This window comes from Acomys minous (assembly GCF_964271855.1).
Source record: "Acomys minous genome assembly, chromosome: 10".
Classification (NCBI taxonomy): domain Eukaryota; kingdom Metazoa; phylum Chordata; class Mammalia; order Rodentia; family Muridae; genus Acomys; species Acomys minous.
This window is the reverse complement of record NC_140491.1, coordinates 104,775,664-104,798,443: the sequence shown is the minus strand read 5'-3', so window position 1 is coordinate 104,798,443 and position 22,780 is coordinate 104,775,664. Positions and strand designations below refer to the sequence as shown.

General features: G+C 36.9%; 1 protein-coding gene across 3 annotated transcripts in view; it reads right to left on the bottom strand.

Moving 5' to 3' along the window:
• The window catches only part of UBR3 (ubiquitin protein ligase E3 component n-recognin 3), a 130,095-nt gene that overhangs the window by 33,839 nt on the left and 73,476 nt on the right, over positions 1-22,780 (bottom strand). For 2 of the 3 annotated variants that reach the window (XM_084799437.1, XM_084799436.1), the window contains exons 25-30: positions 21,202-21,351; positions 16,164-16,297; positions 14,460-14,570; positions 11,781-11,993; positions 9,614-9,750; positions 3,028-3,113 (exon numbers count right to left, since the gene is read on the bottom strand). In XM_084799437.1, the coding sequence (XP_084655563.1) occupies positions 3,028-3,113; positions 9,614-9,750; positions 11,781-11,993; positions 14,460-14,570; positions 16,164-16,297; positions 21,202-21,351 (831 nt within the window). The remainder of the gene's footprint in view (positions 1-3,027; positions 3,114-9,613; positions 9,751-11,780; positions 11,994-14,459; positions 14,571-16,163; positions 16,298-21,201; positions 21,352-22,780) is intronic. The other variant, XM_084799438.1, reaches the window with a different exon arrangement.

Below are 22,780 nucleotides of genomic sequence, written 5' to 3'. Positions count from 1 at the left end.
TAATAGAATCTAGACTGTGCTTCTGTTCTACCTTCTCTCAGCAACGGCTCGTCTGCCATAGCCCTGTTTCACCGTCACTCCATGCTGCCGCTGTGCTGTTTGTGCGCCCAGCCTTACAGTCAGTTCCTACTGACATTTGCTACCTTCATCCCCCTACCTGGGTATTATGGACAATATATCCTTAGCAGTTCAGAAAAAAAGTGAAGCTCTTCTTTGGTGAATCTCTGCCCCCAGGTCTTCATTCTTTGAGCGACTAAACAATTTTAAGTTGTCTACACATTTTAAAGTTGCTTGTTGCAAACACAGAATGCAGTTATTTAGTACAGATCATGAATTATATCTAAATTAGGTTAGAACTTCCCAAATGAAAGTATCAGAACAAGATTACCTTAGCTGTTTTGCTGGGTTTGTTTGTTTGTTTGTTTGTTTGTTTGTTTTAACTGAAGTTTAAGCTAGTTTTGTGTTCTATTCTTGTTATTGTTACCCGTGGTACTGGGTCTTGACCATGCCAGGCAAGAGCTCTACCACTGAGCGAGAGTCCTAGTGTCTAGAATTTAATCTCTAGGAATCTAAGACTGCATTTGAGATGCAAACTGTGGCTTCTCAACTACAGTAATAAGCAGACAGATCTAGGTACAGAGAGTGCTTATTTTCCTGCTGAGAGATAATTGTCTCTCACATGATGCTCCAAAACTAATAGCTACCTTCCAATGGCTTCAACAATTTCTATTTCTGGCAAAGAAAAACCTAAAAGTATATAATGCCATCAGAATATATGTAATTTATATCTACTTTCAAATCATTTCAATAAAGCAGTAAACAGAATAAACGTTAATAATAACTTACTCTTAATAAAAAGTTATGCCTTAATTGTTTTTATATTTGCTTGGCCCCACATCTACTGAAGTCATATTGATATGAAGTTCTACTTTGACTAAATTTGCAACAGAAGCTCTCTCCTATCTTTCAGCGCTTTGTTGGCATGCTATGTCCACCCAAAGCTTCGCTGGCCCTACCATACAGAAAAGATCCCCAGCCTTAAAATCCTAGAACAAGGTCCTAGGCAACAACTCATCTCACAAACAATGACCAAGAACTATTCTCATCTGCTGAACAGTGCCAGTGTCTGGCACCCCTGGTGGATAAGGGGACCTCAGGGTCTGACTTAGGAATCAGGAACCACACTGGATGAGAAGCTGCTATAGGTGTCTGCAGATTGCACTCATCAGGATCAAGGAGAATCGCCCAGAAAAGTGGTAGGAAATAGAAAAGCTGGAAGCCAAAGAACCTGAGAAAACGCCACTAGGATTTTATTCATTCTTGTCAAGACTATGAAGAAATTCACCAATTCTAAGCCTCTGAATAAATGTAAATGCCTGAGAAGAAAAATGTGCAAAGCCCATGAAATCCTTTATTAAAAAACTTCTGAAACAACAGTTTCTAGAACACTACCAAATTATTAAAACTTATGTACCCATACTATGTACTAACTCAAACATATTATAACTACATTTTCTTCATCTTAACAGTTGCCCACTTAAAACATTACTACATCATAGAGTACACAGCATTAGAGGTCACTAAACACTCAGGAAAAAAACAACTTCCCAAATCTTAAATTCTAGAAATCACGTGATGGTTCAACATAAAATACCCAAATCTATTATAAACACTAAAAATTTTTTTCTTTTCTTATTTACATGTATGTTTATATTATCCCACATATATACAATAAACTACCTACAGCAAGAATAACAACGGCACAATCAGGAATTATATAAATGTTACATTCTTAGTGTTTTGGCTATTTGTATTTGACAGCCTTGAGGAAAACATCTTTTCTATCTTGGTGCATCTAAAATTCTGAATGTAAATCAATCTCTATCACATCTTGTCATTATCAACTTAAAATACCTAGCTAGACCTAGGGCAAGCTTGGACGCAGGCAGAGTCAATGGCAGAGTAAGCAAGTCCTCAACAGTTCCTGTCTCACAAATATGTCTGTCAGATATATTGGTCCAGAAGGCTGAAGATGATGCTCCAACATAATAGAGAATTTTGGGTGACTGTTCAGGTGGAAAACTGTCTCTGTCATCTTCTCATTTGGAAAGCTACTAACCTGCACTCCAGGTATAGTCAAGTAATCAAGTTTATTCCTTCTCAAGTCTCTGAGGGAGTTGACGACCAGGTAGTTTAGTTTTACAATGAAGCTTAGTTGTTTAGGGGTTAACATTAAAAATTTTTTAAATAGCTTTATCAAAATTTCATGCTTGTATCTTTATAGTATAAATTTTAGGTATTTTGCTTTTAAATCAATCCTAATAGATATCTTTTCAGGATACTATATACATATATTTAAAAGCTGATATGTATTGCTATTGGATATTATTTTTAGTATTTAAGAAAATACATTCATTTTTATATGTATTTTAAACGAGTCTTATTTCCTATGCCAGCACATTAGGTAACATTTCAAATCTAGCAATTTGGTGATAATAATAAACTATATTGTAACAATGTAATATTACTCCTAGTATTCACATCAATTCTCTAAACAATGATTAAACAATCATGAAAAGCCATGTTCATAAAAAAAAAAACCTAGTCTAAGCTACAAATTATACTTCTCTTAAGCATATCTTTATAAATGGTGTTGAAGAATTATGATGATAATATAAAGTACATACATAGAGAAAACAGGTATTATTTTAATCATATAGCAAAATACAGCACAATACCTTTATTAACAATAACAATAGGTATCAATAAACATAATTATCTTTTAAAAACTATATTTCAATCAATTCAATGTAAAATTTCTTTCAAAAACTTAATTATTTTAGTCCTGAGAATATTTTAAAAAATTTTTAAACTGACGTAAATCTAATCAATCAGATATTTCTATTTTAGGCCAATCAAAAGAAAAAACAAAAACAAAAACCACCGAATGACAACTTTGCCTATATAGGCTTTCAAAACCAACATAGATATAAATCTTCTAAAACATTAAATCTGTTCAGTACTTACTCAAACAAGACCTTTTACCAGCTGTGCTTGCACCGCCTGAGCATAGACTGCCTCCTCTATGAATCAATTCCAGCTCCAAATTGGTTCTGTAAGCAAAGCATTAAAATCCATCTTAGTCATAGGCTAGAGAAATTCTTTTTATTGACTTACTTATTATTTGCAAAAGCAGTTTATACAGTAATGATGTTTTCTTATATTTAGAAATGCAAGAGACAATTAATCCATCTTTACTTATATGTTCAAGTTTATACCTGTAAAAAAAAAACTATGCATACAACTAGGTAATTGTTGCAAAATCTCAGCCATTTGCAAACGCTAAAAACTAGGCCTAAACAACAACAACAAAAATCCCTTTAACGTATTTCATAAACCTATATATAAATTTGATTTAAAAAATGTACTTCCACTGCCAACTACCAGGTAGATAATTACTGTCATTAAAAATATAATGCATAGTGATTTTTCTAACAAAGAGATGGCTCTCATTCATTGGAGATTAGATGGTACCTGGAAATCAGTATCATGAAAGAAAAGCACCAACATAAATGACTACGATCAACACATAATTAATCACAGACTCTTATAGACTTGTACAATTCAGTCTTATTAAAATGTATCATGCAACTATTGATAGTGATAAAGACCAGTATTGCTCACAAACATCTGAAATTACATGTTATTCAGCATTTATTAGCTTACCAAATAGCAACTATTAGTAAACTGGTATTTCAAAAAACAAACTTATGCAGAACCAAAATCACTACTCAAAAAGAGCAACACTAGAAAGATTTTACCAAAAAAAAAAAAAAATTGTTATACTTTAGCCATATTGTATTTCAATAGTACTTATCACCTTAAATATTTATTTCCAACAAACAAAATTGAATTAACTAATTTGTATCCAAAGTATGCCAATGAGACACCCACCCACCTCCACATCCCCAGCGCCTTAAAGAGAGGTCAGACTTCAGTTCACTCTCTGCTGCAACTTCAAGGACTACATACTATTTTATTTCAAAACAAAACACTGAAACTGGTTTGGGCTGTAGTTTGAAATGATTTTTCAAATATAACATACATACTTTAAAATATTAATATTCTTGAGCCTGTACTTTTGCCACCCATTTCTAAAGGAATGGTTTAATCTTCTCAGGGTGGGGAAGATGCAATTTAACATTGATAATGTTCCTGCTCAGAGCTCCATCTGGTTGCTACCGATAAGGGCATCTGTGTGACAAGGGAATTTTCCACCCTTCAGGCGATTTGCAATGCTCACTGAACTTCTAAAAACCTACCAGCAAGGAAGCAGGGACAAGGATTTCATATTAGTGGACAGAAAGCGAGCGCGGAGACCAGCATGTGTTCCTTCATCAAGGGAATATAAATGAGATCAATACATTTTGTTTTCACAAATCTTCTGTTGCCTAATCTGTAGAAAAAAATTAATGGCTATATTCTCTTATAAAAACTATGATTTCCTAGATAGCACTTTTTAAAGTACCAACCATATACACAAACAAATCTTATAAATGAATGTCAGAACCAGAGTGTCAGCTTTCATCTCATTATATTTACAAAAATGTTCGCTAAATTATAACAACAATTCTGTTTATTGGATCACCAAATACACTTTAACGGATGACAAGTAAGTTATTATGGATTTTATCCTAAATGAAATAAATGTATTAAGTCTGACATTATTTTTAAATATGGCTAGAAGATCTCCTATGCAATATTTACATTTCATTTTATAAAACTACCTATACAAAAATTAATGCATAATATCTATAATTTAAAAAAAATCAATGTCAGAGGACCTAACTCTTGTTCCATTTACTCCAAAACTGGCCCTTTAAGACTTACTAGCATTAAAAAAAAAAAAAAGACTCACTAGTGGAAACCATACAGATGGCCATGTGCGCCCCCCGCCCTCCGTCTATTATAGCTCACTGTTGAAAGTCCCAGCAATCTGATTTTCTTTCCTAAATAGATAATATAAAATTAAATATAGCTAGGAGTGAATTTTCTGTGCTTTTTATTCTTAAAGAAAAGTAGATTCTGTCTTCTGCATTTTTTACCACAAATAAATCCAAGTGATTCTGGCAGCAGAGAAAACCTCAAAGAATGGCAAGACAGCTGAAAGCTATCACTGGGCCACTGGGCATTAAAAAGTCTTTAGCTGCACATCAGCTCCTTTGTCCATGACCAAGTTTGGGCTCCTGTTACATTCTCCTTCTTATCACTATTTTTAGAGTAAAAATCTGAAAAAGCAAATGTGCATGCTGATACATGCACATGCACACACACATGCACCACAAACTGGACCAACAGAGAGGGCAAAGGTTTTAGAAAAGAGCAGATCTGAGGCCTTGAACCTGCCACTTTATTGTCTATGAGCAAGCCAGTCAGTTTCTCGGTGGGGTTGAGAGCCTACATTGAAGACACAGCTCTTCTAAAAAGGCTTTCTGAGCCAGGAAATAGATATTTCATATACTTTGTTTTAATTTGTTTATATTCCCTTTTGAAGTTCTATAGCATCTTACCTATATATAACATTTTAAAATCTATTTTATATTCAATTTTTCTTAAGCAACCATGTCTTAGTGTCTAAATCCCCAATAATATTTACCAATATGCTTTATTTAAAAAATAATAAAAGCCATGCTAAGACTGGGAGATGGCTCAGTGGGTGGGGCTTGCCTTGTAAGCATGGGGAGCAGAGCTCAGACAGGTGTAGCAGACATTCTGAAAGCCCAGTATTCAGGAACTGGAGAGAGAATCCCAGAGCAAGCTGCTAGCCAGGTACCTACATAGAAAGCACCTGACTGTCAAGTCTTCAGTCAAGTGACTGAAGACATAGCTCCACATCAACTGCAGTCCACACACACACACAGACATGTATATATACATATACACACACATATAAAATAACTTCTGTTTCCTGATTTGTATTTGGTCTCCTTTTGCTGATCTTAACAATCCTTAAATGCAACAACAACAAAAGCGAAAGAAGACGGGGCAAGTAAATTATTTTCAAGGGGAAATTACCTCAAAAAAAAAAAAAGATTTGTAAAACAAAAGCAAAAAATTAAGAGTTCAGTTTGACAATGGGCATGGTGGCTTAGGCTTGCTGTCCTAGCTACTCAAGAAGTTGAGATGGAGGGATTGCTTAAAGTTAAACTGTGAATCAGTGTGTGCAGCACAGTCAGACGCTTACAAAAAGACATAATACTTGGCACTTTAGGAAGTATTCCTCTCATTTCCAACATCAACACTTTTAAGGATCTAAACTTACAATAGAGCATGTGAAGATATATGCACTCTACTGCACAACGATCCATCCACTGAGAGAAGCCTGTTCATCTGCATCTCATGCTCTGTCTCTTCTTTCCACATTTCCAGGTTTCTCACAATTACACAGATTGTGAGAATCTCACAAATACCCAGAACTACAGACCAACATCTCTAAACTGTTCATGACTTAGATACAAAAGTCCTTGTGTGGGGGAATCAATTACTGAAAGTCATGACTTTCTTAGTTTCACTAACGAAATAATGAGTTAATATTGAAGGAAGCCTTCCTACACAGTATGACATTTTTATAATCCATTATATGACTAATATTGGTGACAGAAGGAAACGTTCAGAAACAGGTTCAAACTTCAATAAAGTAGGTACGGTTAATTTGAGAATTAATTTTCAAAACCACATTCCAACTATGTCCCTTCTATTGCCTTCAAGGGAAAAAAGATCTTTCAAAGGGTCCTCATGTAAACCAAATAAAAAACAAAGACATGTACCCTCCTTTCCTTCAAAATATGAGTTCTCCAGCCATCACAAGGAATATTCTCTTCCCAAATATCAAAACTTTTATGCTCCCTAAAGAACAAACAAAATTACTTACACAGCTAGAAGAAAGTCAACTCAGAAACTAGAATTGTGTCTTACTATTAAAATGCCAAATATTTCTGGGAATCACAATTAATTCAAAAATTAAGTAATTCAAAGTCTGAATTACAACTTATTTCATAAATACTTATTTGAATAACTCTGAATTACAACTTATTTCATAAGTACTTAACAGTTTCAGTAATATTTTTTCCCCTAGACCTGGTTTCTCTGTGTAGCCTTGGCTGTCCTGGACTCACTTTGTAGACCAGGCTGGCCTCAGACTCACAGAGATCCACCTGGGACTACAGGCGTGCGCTACAATGCCCTGTGCGAAACATTTTTTCCTGGAAGGTATACACTAAAATATTTAGTAGGACTTAAACATTTAAATGAAATAAGGAATTAAGCTGCATGTTAGAGTAAGAGAAAAGCCCAGTATTGAATCTTGGCATTAATGTTTTATTCAGTACGATAAAAGCCTTTTCCCTTCAGTTCAGATTCTAGTTCTGAGTCACTCTGGCCTTCGTTTGTTTTCTTTGCAAAGGCTACTTAAGCGGAGGCGCTATAGACTCTGCAATGTCCTGGATGGCTCCAGTCAGACACTTGCTGCCTTGTTGTTTTAGCTCATTCCTAGGGTTCAGAGAGAACTAGGAGGGTAGTACGACTTTCCTGTTTCTCTACCTGAAGCTGCAGCGTGTGATACCTGCACTTCCTCGCTTCTCTACCTGAAGCTGCAGCGTGTGATACCTGCACTTCCTCGCTTCTCTACCTGAAGCTGCAGCGTGTGATACCTGCACTTCCTCGCTTCTCTACCTGAAGCTGCAGCGTGTGATACCTGCACTTCCTCACTTCTCTGTAAAATAGAAAAGCAGTGAGATCATCTCATTGTTACACAGCCCTTTTTTTCATACATTATTTACATTTTAAGCCAAAAAACAAGGACCTAAGGACCTAAATTTCAGCCAAATTATGCTTCAATCAAATTGTTTGATTTATTGTACTACAGGAAAATTCCAACTATTGATCCTTCCCATTCAATCAGGATCTCAGGATTTCCCAGTAATGCCAACGCTAGTAAAACTGAAGTGAGATGAGTATGTGTGAGTGTGTGTGTAAATATAACAGCTGAACTACATTCAATTGAATTTCTATAATGTTATAATTACATATTATAGAGAAGCCATGCATGATCCTAGATCCTTAGTAAAGTTAAACTATATTAAATCTAGTTTTTATAATACGTATATATACTTAAGTATGCAATAATCAGTAACTCCCCAGAAACAAAATAATTATTGTATATCTCACTACCACCAAAAAAAAAAAAAGCATTGTGGATAAACAACAGCCTAGGGACACATAGACTAGGAAGTCATTTCTACCAGCATGTGGGTCACCATTTATGTTTTCAGATTGAAGTGTAAGGTTCCTTATCTTGAGCTCTAACTTGCTGCAATTCTTCTAAGTCTGGATCCATTTTTCCTGGGTTTTAAAGGTTACATATACTCTTTCACTTACTGTTTTATTACACTGCTATGGGAATGGGGCAAGGAGATTAGAAAAGATAACACAACCTATGAAAGCTGAACACAAGACAGTAAGAAAAATTACTAAAAAAATAAAGCCACTGGATCTTCATCCAAATGATCTGAAACACAGCCCTTTATTGCCAGTAAGTTGTTGCATGACTTCAAGCCACATTACCTCTCCAAATCTTACCAACTATAATATTGTTTGAACAAAATAAGTATGCTTGTAAAGACATCCCAGGCTCTAGAGTATCAGCTGTGGCGGAATGTTTGTAAGTGCCTAGTGTGCATACATGTTTACTTCCTGTTTACTTCTTTTACGGCTCTCCATTTTCACATTCTCTAAAATGTCTGCTTGAATGTGCTCTCTGGTGACAGTCCAGCAACTCAGCAGGTAGACTAACGCTCTCTACTGAAAAGGTGAGAAACAAGTGCTGCTTCCCTGAGTCTCCCAGCCAAAAGCAGAGGCTTCGAGCACCTGACTTCCTTTTTTTTTTTTTTTTTTTTTTTAGAGATTTCTTTATTTATTATGTGTACAGTGTTCTGCTTGCATGTGTTTCTGGACACCAGAAAAGGGCACTAGATCTCGTTGTAGATGGTTGTGAGCTACCATGTGGTTGCTGGGAACTGAACTCAGGACCACCCAGTGCTCTTAACCTCTGAGCCACCTCTCCAGCCTGAGCACCTGACTTCCTGTTTTCTCTTCTGCCCCTGGTTTTCTAAAGCACATGTCATTTCCTAAACCACTAGGAGAGCCCTGACTTGGTTCCCGCTAACAAAGAAACAAGTTCTGCTCTTGCTGCCTTACTCCTATAGTGAGGGTCTGTAACATTATGCTTTAGTTTTAGCCATCAGTACTTGACCGGACTCCATCATACATAAAATGCCCATACTTTAAAAGACATATTTGCCCCAATTATGTATAATATATTTCCCCCTTATGTTGTATAATGTTCAAGAGCAGCCAAATTGTACATCAAATAACTTAAAAAGTAACTTCAGGAAATAACCTCTTGGGAGATTATAAAGCAGGCTATACTTTCAACCAATATTAAATATACATATCCTTTCTTTAGACATACAAATGGTAACAGATAAAACAAAGATTCACAAACAATTAAAAAACTAATACTAAGGAAGTACTAATACATATTACACATACCTACCTAGCAACAGAGTACATAAAGAGAAAATCATTGTCTGGTGAGCCTGGGGTCTTGCTATAGTCTCTGTATTTCTTCTGAGTGGTATTTTTTATATCTTTCATTACGGATTCCATTTCTTTACTTAAGTTGGTTTCTGACTACAAAAAAGTGAACATACATATAGTTATATTAATTTTCTTTAATAATAGCTTTAAAATGAAATATTTATCCTATAAAAACACTAGAAAATTACCAAACACTTTTGCACAAATTATTGTACAATGAAAAGCAATCAAAACTGAATCTGTCTATTCAAATTCTAGATGGCAACTGATAATACCCAATTATGATAAAATCCAAGTATGTGTTGTTATTATTATTATTATGAGTTAGCCACACAGACTCTATTCTACTCTGATGAGTACAGGCTAAATAATATTTTAGAATCACTTCCATGTTTCAAAAAAACTGGACTTTAAGTTCAGTTTTCAAAGAAATATAATATTGATGTCCCTTATTTTCAGGCAAATTTTAACCAAATATAATATACACACAGCAAGAACCCTCACATTCTAAAGTTAATATTCATTTGAGAAAGTAAATGCCAAGAGATGAATCTGAATGGCTTAATGTACAAATTTTGTTTCTAAAGCTAAATGTCCTCAGTTTAGGGGCTAGGACTATATAGCTCAGTGGCAGAGCACTTGCCTAGCATTTAAGAGCCTTTAAGCTTGATTCCCAATACTATTTTTTAAAAAACAGGATGGCAGGCATAGTTCTTATAGTAGGCTTCGCTGTCACCACTTTAAGAGACTGTTAACAGAAATCTACAATGTAAGTAAAATAAAAAGAACTTAAACCACACCAATTCTATTGGTGGAGATTAAAAAACAGAATAATTTAAGATAAATTTACATCATAGTAGACTAACTTGTCGTGAATGGTCACATAGTATTTTCTAACATACACAAGGAGTAAATAATGATGTGTATAAATACATTCATAATTTCTATTACATTTATTTATTGATGTGCACACATACACATCTGGGTGGGCTTGTGTACACTCTGGCACAAGTGTAGGCTCCTTAGGAAATGAACTCAGATCACCAAGTTTAATCGTAATATAACTAATGAATATACTTTTATGTGATTACCCTGCATTTAACACTTACATAGTGTCTCTGTACATAGAGACCATGATAGAGTTCCATACCATGTAGTGGTATAGAATGGCCCACATATACTATGGTGGTCCCTCAAATCTATGTTGCCTAGAGACATCAAAGCCATTTGGTTTGTATAAATACATTCTGATGCTCACACAACAGCAAAACTATCTACTGATGTCATTTTCAGAATGTATCCATTCTGAATAACATATATGCTTTTTGTTTTGCTTTGTTTTTAAATATTTCAACATCTTTAAAAAGCCTTACCATGTGTAAAGCTTGTGCTGGCTAGTTTTACGTCAGCTTGACATAACCTAGACATAAGAGAGGATGGAGCTTCGATTGAGAAAATGCCTCCATAACGTCAGGCTATAGGCAAACATATAAGGCATTTTCTTAATTAGTGACTAATTGGGGGAAGGGGATCCCCCAGCCCATTGTGAGTGGTGCTATACCAGAGCTGATGGTCCTGGGTTCTATAAAAAAGCAGATTGAGCAAGCCATGCAAAGCAAACCACTAAGGAAAACTCCTCCATGGCCTCAGCATCAGCTCCTGTCTCCAGATTCCTGCCTGGTTTGAGTTCCTATCCTGACTGCCTCTAATAATAAAAGTGACACAGAAGTAAAAATCCAAATATAAACCCTTTCCTCCCCAACTTGCTTTTGAACATAGTGTGTCATCATAGCAGTGATCCCCCTAACTAAGACAGATCTTAAGTTCATGGTCCAGAAGATAGTCTTAACACATAAAATTGTAATGATTAGACTAAAGTATAGCACCTCGCAATTTCTTCTATTATTTTTATCCTGTTTTTCAATAAGCACAAACAGAAGACAAAAACTTGTATCAATCAATTTCTACTACATGTATAAAGCCCCAGGGTAATTTAAGGAAAAAGGAAAAGAATGTAAGGAGCAGGGAAGAGATGGGACTAAAGAGAGCAAGGGAAGGACAGAGGGAGGGAATTGAAAAGTAAGCTACATTAACAAGTTAATCAGGTATTATTTCTGCCTTACACTGATGCTTACTGGGAAAGCTCCCGGCCGTCCCTGCAGATCCTCCACTTCCTTTATGAGATCTTGTGTGCTTTTTTTACAAGGACGCTGCCAAAGGTTATTTTCCACATTGCTTCCAGGATAACACGGAAGAACACTGTTAGCAAACTGTCTACAGAGAGGACATGTGAATTCGCCTTTGTCCACTGAGAAGCCTTGAAGAACCTGGTCATTCTGAAAGATGAAATAAACATGGAAATGTCTGATTCACACATTTGCAGTAAACATAAACTACATTATCATATTTTACAGTAAACTAACATACCTTAAAAGCATCTCTAAAATGTCACAAAGAAATAAAACCTTTGGTTTCGTTGTCGAAGGTTACCAAGGCACTTCTTATAATACAGCATTATGCCGTAATCACATGCAAGACACCATCCTCTTTTCTAAGTAATACCATAATAATTTTTCTCTATATGCAAACCTTTACTGTTTCTCTGAGGAAGCTCTATAAAGTCTCAATTGTTTACATGGACCACAAAGCCCTTTACAGTCTGGTTTCTAGCTAGTTCTTTAGATAGACATCGATACAGTGATTCAAAGTATCTCACTTCATCAGATGTTTGGGCACACTGCAGATGGTCACCATGACCCTGTATATACCTCAAAATAGTGAGCACTCTTTGTCCACGAAATAAACAATGTGATGGTTAATTTGATTGTCAACTTGACAGATCTAGAGTCCACCTAAGGGACAAAGCTCTAGGTATGCTTCTGAGGGGGTTTCTAGATTGAGTCAACTGAGATGGCAAGCCATATTCTCTATAAACGTGAGTAGTACCACTTCACAGCCTAGGGCTCTGGACTGTAAAAATGGAGAAACCAAGCATTCACCTCTCTGCTTCGTGACTGTAAGTCAATGTGACCAATGTCACATGCCTTTCCTCACATACTACACTATACTCTCAAACTGTGGGCCACAGAATTCCTTCCTTTTTTTCTTCCTTCTATTGCTTTTGTGAGGTTTATTATCACACAATGGGAAAAGTAACTAATAAACACCATAAGTTCTTGAAGAAAGGATCTATTTATTGTCATACCCTCAAGATTCATCACAGAATCTACAATATTCTAGAAACGGAATAGTTGTTGAAATGCACAATGTGCTTAACAACCATTAGTTTATTAATTCTGAGCTGATAAAAGCATAGCAGAGACAACAGGCGAGCTCAGATCATTCAATACATAAATGGCATTCAGAGAAAAAGTCAACTCCATCCTATGAAAGTATTGGTAAACCATTGACACACGTCATCAGATTTACGTTTTAAGAAGATAGCGAGTAAGTTAGACTAAGGAAATCAGTACAGAAAGCAACCGCAAAAGTCAAGTCAAAAGAGAGCACAAACAAAGCATCAGTGGGAATAATGGAGGTAGAATAATGCCAGCTGATGCTCCAGAACAGCCAACAGAATCCTGGCTAGTGACTGAACGTGAGCGATGAGGAGTAAAAGGAGAGAAATACTTCTGAGTTAAGAATCTATTAAAAGAAAATTCAGTTTTACAGCAGAAATATTAAGAAGCTGAACTGAACAACTAAAGAAGACTTCAAATATACGCAAGGTCAAGGGAAGGCTTCTGAATGGGATAGACCTGATTATCTTTATGTACTGAGAAGAGACAGGAGAGACAGCAAAACAATAGAAAGAAGATGTTACCTCCCAAACAGTCCTGGTTCCCGCCGTGCTGATGATAAAGGACTCCTTGAGCACAGACACGGAGCTTATTCCTCAACAGAAGCAGGAATAACTTCTACTCCAAGAAGCAGAACAGAAGGGCTAGGTAGGATACAGTCACTTAACTGTATGTATAATGTAAGGAGGTAAAGGGGTGTGTGGTGAGGCATAAGATGGCTAAGATAAAAAATTCAAGTGACACCACATGCTGGAGAGGATTTGGAGAGAGAGGAACACTCCTTCATTGCTGGTGGGAATGCAAACTAGTACAACCACTTTGGGAATCTATCTGGCGCTAACTCAGAAAACTGGGAATAGGGCTTCCTCAACACCCAGCTATTCCACTCCTTGGAGGCATAAGAAGAAACAAAGGCTGATGAGTGAAGTTCTTAGAATTTAAGTAAAAGGTCTGGATATGAGATGGCAAAGACTTGGAATAGCTGTTGAGGCAAACAGGGAAAAAAATGTGATGAAAGCAGGGACCTAAATTAGTAAATGTATTTATAGGCCATGAACAGAATCTCAGTCACTGATATAGGAAATCATAAGTTTAGACAATGGTTCACTTAGTTTTACGATTTTCTAGCATCTTCTGGTTCACTTCTATGTCTAAAATCAAAAGAAGTTCACTAATGCCTCGGAATAAAAACAGACTAGGCTCAGAACAAGAAAGTGGAACTGGGAAAGAGCTAATCAACCAGGAAATGTGCAAAGGTTAAAAGTGCTGAAGACAGAGAAACTAAGACAGGGTGACCACGAGATGACCCATATGGCAGGAGAGCTTAGCACTTCAGAGCAGCAGCCGCCAACACTACCAGGGAGTCCTCGGGGTCAGCTGCTATCAAGTAGGAGAGCAGCAATGCCTGGGGCTGAAGAGGAAGAATTGGCATGTGTGTGGAGTAAGAAAGTTAATACCTGAAAAGATAACAGACACCTTTAATTTTTTTTCTAATCACCTTACCCGTAATGAATCCATATAGGATTTATGACAATCTATGTGCAATGTGTGGCCACAAGTTTGTACATAAACACCTCCTTCCCAGCCAATTGATACCGCTAAAAGGCAAGAACTCTTGAAAAAAAAGAGAGAAGACAAGAGACAATTAATTTTAAAGAATTACTAACATAAAAAATACTTATGAACATTCTGAGATACATTCACCCAAATGGGCCATGTTTTCATGTATATCCTAGTACAATTTGTAGCTTTATGATATAAATTAAAACATGACTAAAAACCCTAAAGCAATTTCTTTAAAATTAGAATACTTTAACTTTTAGTTTCCAAATATCTATGCTTATAATAAGAGAAAATAAATATCACAGATGATACCTTTTCTATCTCATAACATATAAGCTCCTAGGTAGCAAGAAACAACAGTAATGAACTCTATCTCCTTTACATTTTAAAAGTACCATATGGGAATTCTATTATGCACCTTTACACAAAAGCAAAAGGTAATAAAAAAACTGCATAAAAATTCACTCACACACACATGCACGCACACACACACACACACACACACACACACACACACACACACACACACACACAGCCAGGCAGTGGTGGTGCACACTTTTAATCCCAGCACTCAAGAGGCAGAAACAGGAAGATCTCTGTAAGTTCGAGTCCAGCCTGGTCTACAAATTGAGTCCAGGACAACACAGGGAAACCCTGTCTTGAAAAAATCAATTTTAAAGAATTTCATACAGTACATAAATTATTTTGATACTTATTTTATTTCATTAAATTATGTAGACTTCACAGTAAACATTTAAAATACACATCATACTTATTGTCTGAAATTTTTATTAACAGATGTAGAAAGAATATCTTGTGTACTGTTTGGATGCATTGCCTGTCAATAAAAAAATCCCATGGCCTATATATAAGAAAGGGTAGGATAGAAGGAGGTACATCTGTCAGGCAAAAAGGATTCTGGGATAGAGCCAAGCATGGGAGATTAACCCAGAAAGATGTGAGGACAGGTGCATGGTACCTGAGCAGAGGTAACCAGCCATGTGGCAGAATGTAAATTAGTAAAACAGGTTATTTTAAGTGATAAGCTAGTCAAAAAGAGCCTAGCTATATAGCCAAGGTATTTGTAAATATATTTTGAGTCTTATGAGTCATTATTCCAGGAGCTTGGGGCCAGGAAGAAAAAAACACACTCCACAACAAATGGATATTATTGTTATTATTCTATTAAACTTAACGGTTTGAAGTCAGAATGCTATTTTAATAGAAGAAAATAATATAGAATGAAATTCTGGAGGCAAATCATCATCCTCTGGAAGCAACTACAACTCAAGGGGCTAGAGAAATGACTCGGCTGTTGAGTACCTGTTGCTCTTATCCAGCCAGCTTCAGTTCCCATGTGGTGTCTCACAACCATCTATAACGCCAGATCTGATGCCCTCTATGACCTCCACAGGGACCACATGGGGCACTTATATACATGCAGACAAAACATATATACACATAAAATGTAAATAAACAAATAATACTACCCAAGTGCTAGGGATATAGCTAAGTGGTAGAACTCTTGCTGAGTATAAGCATAAAACTCTAGATTCAATCCCTAGTACCATTAGAAGAAGGAGAAGGAGAAGAAGGGGCAGGAAGAAGAGGAAGTTGAAATTGTTTGATAATAAAAATACTTACATCTTTAAAATAACGTTGCAGTAATGAAAGCCTCACATCATGAACTGCTGCACATGTGTCCCAAGGGTATATCTGTTCCTCTTCAGTGATCGGCAACTTTTTTGGCTCAACATTGTCCCGGCACTGACCTAACACTAAGTAAAAACAGAGAAAATGTCATTAAACTCAGCCTGTAATCCCAGCACTCTGGGAGGCAGAGGCAGGTGGATTTCAATGAGTCTGAAACCAGCCTGGTCTACAAAGTGAGCTGTCTCAAAAAACAAAAAACAAAGACCTAACTTATTATAACAACCCAGGTTATTCACAACAATTAATACTAATTTTAAATTTTTTTCAAGTATTTTTTTTAAATATCGAAAATTAAAATTCTATTTAAATGCCAATCATTGACACTTAAATCTTTTATTAATATGTTTTTTAGACCATAATAAGAAAAAAGTGGCGGCTAGAGAGATGGTTCAGAGATTAAGAGCACTGTCTGTTCTTCCAAAGGTCCTGAGTTCAATTCCCAGCAATCACATGGTAACTCACAACCATCCAGAATGAGATCTGGTGCCCTCTTCTGGCCTGCAGGCACACATGTGGATAGAATATTGTACAAAAGGAAAGAAAGAAGAAAGGAAGGAAGTAGGGGAGGGGACAGGAGGAAGGAAGGAAGGGAAAAGAGAAGAGGAGAGGAGAGGAGAGGAGAGAGGTTGGCAAGCCTGGTAATGCACACTTAGGTACCAATGCTCAGAAGGCAAACACAGATAAATCTCTGTGAGTTTGAGGCCAGCCTGGTCTACGTAGTGTATGAGTTTCAGGAGAATCAGGACTATGTAAAGAGGCTCTGTCTCAATAAGATAAATTATTGGCTATCAAGTAAATAACGGACCAAATATGACAGCATCCACTCTTAAAAATAACTTAAGTGTGGCACCACATTTCTTTAATCCCAGCACTTGAGAGAGAGAGAGATAGGAGGGTCTCTGTGAGTTCCACGTCAGTCAGGGCTACAAAGTGAGACTCTGTCACAACAATAGTAAAATATGAGTAAGAATGCATAAGGGATGATTTCCTAAGCCTGTGTCACTAAAATAACCTAAAAACTGTGACTCTCCCATAGGACCCACTTCCTTTTAAACATGCTATCTCCCACAAAAAGGAAACGAAGCTGCTCTGGGAAAAGCATAAGATGAGCCTGAATTACATGTGACAAGGAGAAGAAGTGCTCCATCACTGAGATGGTAACTTACAAGGGCCTACGGAAGACAGACAGGCCAGAGAGAATGATGCCAGTGTCAGATGTTATGCTCACACCATCAGTCAAGAAACATCCAGTACAAGATAAAGGGCTGAATGGATAAAGTCTCAGTAACCGTATGGGTTACCCATCACCAATACTAGGCATTACCCAGAACAGAGAGCTCTGACATGGAATCCTCCCAAAGTGACGCCATCAGAAGGAGCACGCTATGTAATGTGTACTCTGACCCTCACAACAACAGATTAATCACACAGACCCACATGTCCAGTCTAAGCTGGACACAGACCTTGAGAGACTGTTCTAAACCAAAGGACAGCAACACAACTCACAACTAAACAAAGAGAAGAAATATATGTTATAAAAGATACTACTGGCTCCTACCACAAAAAAATGACAGATAGGTGAGGTGAAAGTTATTGTCAGTCAGCAGGAGATACTCATTACAATATATATATGTATCAAAACATCACAATTATTACTCAGATGAACAAGGACAAAAAATTAGCTGGGCATGGTGGTGCACGCCATTAATCCTAGCACCTGGAAGGCAGAGGCCAGTCTAATCTACACATTAAGTTCCAGGATAGCCAGGGCTCTGTTACATAGGGAAACACTGTTTGAAAAACCAAAATGAAAAAGAAAAAAAATTAGATAACTGGGGAAGTTAACTATAAACACAATATACAATAACAATATACAATATTAATATTAAATTTTCTGACTGTGATAGCAGTGCTGCTATTCTGTAAGAGAACGTCTCCGGTTTTCCTGTGGTGCTCACATGCCTATGAACGCATGTTTTCTAATGGCACAAAGTATTAAATGTAGCAACCTGAGTACAACTGGTAGCAAGTAAAAGGTATTCAATTTTCTGAAGACAGAAAACATTGAGAAAAAATTTGGGAAGACAGACATAAACATGGCAGAAGGAGAAAAAACCCTAATGTTATAATTTTTAAGTATAAAACATCATTCTTACATGCTACTCTCGCCTAAAGTCCCAATAGGATGTCCTCTCCTCTGACCCACTTTCTTGGTAAATAAAGTTTTTCATGGGACGTATCCCTTGGACTAGTGTTTTGATATAAGTGAGTATATACCGTTTGTCTCTTTTTGCTTCTGTGTGAACTCACTCATTATGATAATTGCTAGATCAATCCATTTGTCCACAAATTTCGGGAATTCCTTGTTTTTAATAGCTGAGTAGTATTCCATAGTGTAAATGTACCATAGTTTCTTAGTCCATTCTTCTACTGAGGGACACTTAGGCTGCTTCCATGTTCTGGCTATTATGTATAAAGCAGCTATGAACATGGTTGAGCATATGTCTCTGTTCTGGGTATATTCCAAGGAGTGGGATAGCTGGGTCTTGAGGAAGCCCTATTCCCATTTTTCTGAGAAAGCGCCAGATAGCTTTCCAAAGTGGTTGTACTAGTTTGCATTCCCACCAGCAATGAAGGAGTGTTCCTCTCCTGAAAACCTACAAGAAGAACTTTATGACAGGCAGATCTGGGTCCTGAGTCCTCCTCAAACTAAGGCACCAGCCAACGAGAATATCAGCAGTAAACTTCGAACCCCTACCAAGACCTAGCTGACGAACATGATATTCTCCACCGTTGAGTGGAGAGTGAGATCTGACTCTCACACAAACTCTGGTGCCCCTTTTCTGACCACGTCCCCTGGCTGAGGAGGTCTGACAGCACTCAGAGGAAGGACAGCAAGTTACCAAGAAGAGACTCGATATTCTTAGAGCATATATAGGGGGAGGAGGTCTCCCTCAATCACAGACATAGGTGAGGGGAGAAGGGGGGAAGTGGGAGGGTAGGAAGAATGGGAGGAAACAGGGGAAGGGCTAACAATAGAGATGTAATGTGAATAAATTAATAAAAAATTAATAAAAAAGTATAAAACATCAAAAAAACCAAAAGAAGGACTACAAACACAGACAAAAATATCATACAGTGCATACACTTTCCAAAACAACACTGCACCAGTTTATGTATGTTTGTTTTTAATGTATCACTGAAATAAAATTGTTATTTTTTTAAATGCATTTGCATGGTAAGAGCTGCTCCTGAGGATGGGAGGCTAAGGTGTATCTCTGTACACCTGGCTTCTGGAGAGGTTCGGAGTAGCTGTGGAAATAAAGCAGAGAAGCCCGGGAAGCTCACAGTGCAGAACAAAGGCGACCCTGACGAAGCTTTGCACCTATACTGGGTAATGCGCTCCAGCGCCTGAGTATGGAGAAATACTAGCCTCACATGGTAGGTTTGAAAATGTCCCTTCCTCTGTAGTTCCACATTTTAGAAGGCTTGGTATTAATCAACAGAACTCGCTATACAGTGCTTTTCTTTGTTGGCAGGGACTCTGATCTTCCTGCCTCCATACTGCCTGAGTGCTAAGACTACAGACGTGAACCATGTGCTGTGCGTGTGAGCACATATTCTACAACTGAGATGCATCCTGAGCTCAAGCCTTTCTCATTCAACCTGCTTGTGTCTTTTAAGTCTAAAGTGAATTTCTTTTTTTTTTTTTTTATGATTTCTTTCTTTTTATTTTATGTTCATTGGTGTTTCCCCTGCATGCATGTCTAGGTGAAGGTGCTGGTCCCCTGAAACTGGAATTATAAACAGCTGTGAGCTGCCATGTGGGTGCTAAGAATTAAGCCCTGGTCCCCTGGAAGCGAAGCCAGGTCTCTTAACCACCAAGCCATCTCTCCAGCCCTAAAGTGAAATTCTTATCCGTAACACACAATATGGTCAAAAATTTATTCTGTCAATCTCCACCTTCCATCTGGGAAATTAAACTCATTGTATTCTAAGTGATTATTGATAAAGAACTTACTTAATTCTGCAATTACACTATTTGTTTTCTATTTGTTCCTTAATTCATTCATTACTGCTCTCTTTCATAATTAAGTTTTCTAGTGTAAAATTGTAAGTCCCTTCCCATTTCTTTAATATGAATTTATTATCATTTTCTTGTTGAGGAGGTTGTTTTTGTAGTTACCTGGAAGATAGAATTAACATCTTCACTTTGTAATAGTGAATTTTGAATTAATATCTGCTTGCTTTTGATAACATATAAACTTTTATCCCATTCCATTCTCCACCTTCACCTCTGTGTTTGGTGTAAATGTCTGCACTTTTTATTTAAGAATACACTGATACTTGGCTTAAAAATCTAGATATGCATGCCGGGCAGTGGTGGTGCACGCCTTTAATTCCAGCACTCAGGAGGCAGAGGCAGGTGGATCCCTGTGAGTAGGCCTGGTCTACAAAGCAAGTCCAAGACAACCAAGGCTACACAGAGAAACGCTGTCTTGAAAAACAACAACAAAAAGAATCCAGATACACAATTCTAATCAGACTTAACTTCTTCATACATCCTATTGAGGAAGGACTAAATCCATCAAGACTACATTTCTAAGAACTATTACTACTTCAAAACACCTCAGAATGAGAAAGAATAGGCAACATTCAGACAAATTCTTCAACTTTAAAAGACATATTGGAAAACATAGGTATCCGCCAAGAAACATAGGTATCTGCCAAGAACTGCTTCTGCGTGCTTGAGAGCCTAAGAACCAAAGCAGAACCGGCAGATAATCAGTATGGAATCAGAGTGTTTAAATGGCCAACACTGGTAGACCTAAGGCACTTAAAGATTTTATAACAGTTAATTTACCAAGAAAACTGAATTCTAATATTAGCTTTCATTTAGTAGAGACAGTTATCTATTATAGATGCCATTGTCTACAATGTTTCAATCAAAATGTTTCTTTGAATTCACCTGATGATGCCTGTAGCAGCACAACCAGTCCTGTAGGTCTGTCTTCAGAAGAAGGACCACTCTGTCCACAAATGACACAGTCATACACAGCCTCAGAAACTTGTGGCTCTGCTGTGGTAATTTCCATAGGAATATCGTTCTCAGGAGAATCTGGAGGGGGAAAGCTATAACTCTTAAAAGAAAAGTCCCTTTTAAATAAACCCTCCCCAAAGATCTACTTCAAATACTTTTTATATTATTCACTAACAAAGCTGTATCATAACACAACTACTGAGACCTCTGTTCAAGTAAAATGTTAGCTCTGAGAAAGACCAAATACGTTAAGTTGATAAAAACAATGTTTGTAATATATGATTCAATATTTTGATGTTGTATCAATTACAGATAAAAACTGATAAACAACAACAACAACAACAACAACAACAACAACAACAAAAAACAGAAGTAAAAACACCTGTGTAAGGAACTGGAGAGATAGCTCAGAGGTTAAGAGCACAGGCAGTCTTCCAGATGACTAGAGTTCAATTCCCAGCACCCACATGCTAACTCACTACCATTGATAATGGGATTTGATGCCCTCTTCCAGTTGTAGGCATACATGCAAATAGAGCACTCATATACATAAATTAAAAAATCTCTTAAGAGAAAAAATTTAATTGCATTTTAAAGAACAGATAGGTCATTAGGCCATGCATTTTAATTTACTTTGAATTAATTCACAAGATGGCAACTCTTCAAAAGTTGGTAGCAGTATATCCCAGGGGATAACAGGAAAACTGGTCCCTAATTCTCTATTTCAGTAATATCTCTCAAATAACAGTCATCAAGGTTTATATAAGGAAATCATTTTATATCCTTATATTATATATTAATAAAGCAAAACTATTACAGAAAATAACAGTGATCTTGTAATATAGCATTAACAGTAAGAAATTGACAAGACACACCAACAGACACAGAAAAGAAGTATTGGGCAATTCCTCATATATGCAGAAAATAATAAAGTTAAGAGATGATAATCTGATAGTAGAAGAGGAATTATTATAGAGAAAGGGAAGGGCAAGGGAGAAAACATATTTTAAAAGATTGTTCATAGCACTAATATCACATAGGAAAATGGTCTTCTTTTTCATTATAAAAATCCTAATGCCAATCTGAACCGAACCAAAAGGTATGCCTGGTTTTTAGAAACACTAACGTGATGGCACAAAGAGGAGGTCAAAAGTATTTTACAAATCATTACAAGGACATTAGGATAACTTCAAAGAAAAGCATCAGAACACATCATCTGTGTGTTCTGCCAGGCCTGACACATGTGAGGAGCAGGTTCACAGAGAACAAAAGGGGCTCTTCTACAACATGCCCCCGCTCAACAACAAAAGGACTCTAACAAAGATCTGATTTCAGGTAGGCAATATGGCTCCATGGGTAAGGGCACTTGCCCAAGCCTGACAACCTGAGTTCCATCCCCAGAACCTACATGGTAGAAGGAGAAATGATTGACAAAGCTGTTCTATGACTTCCACACATACTGCGGCATGGGCACATCTATACCATCCTTATGCACAATAATTAAACC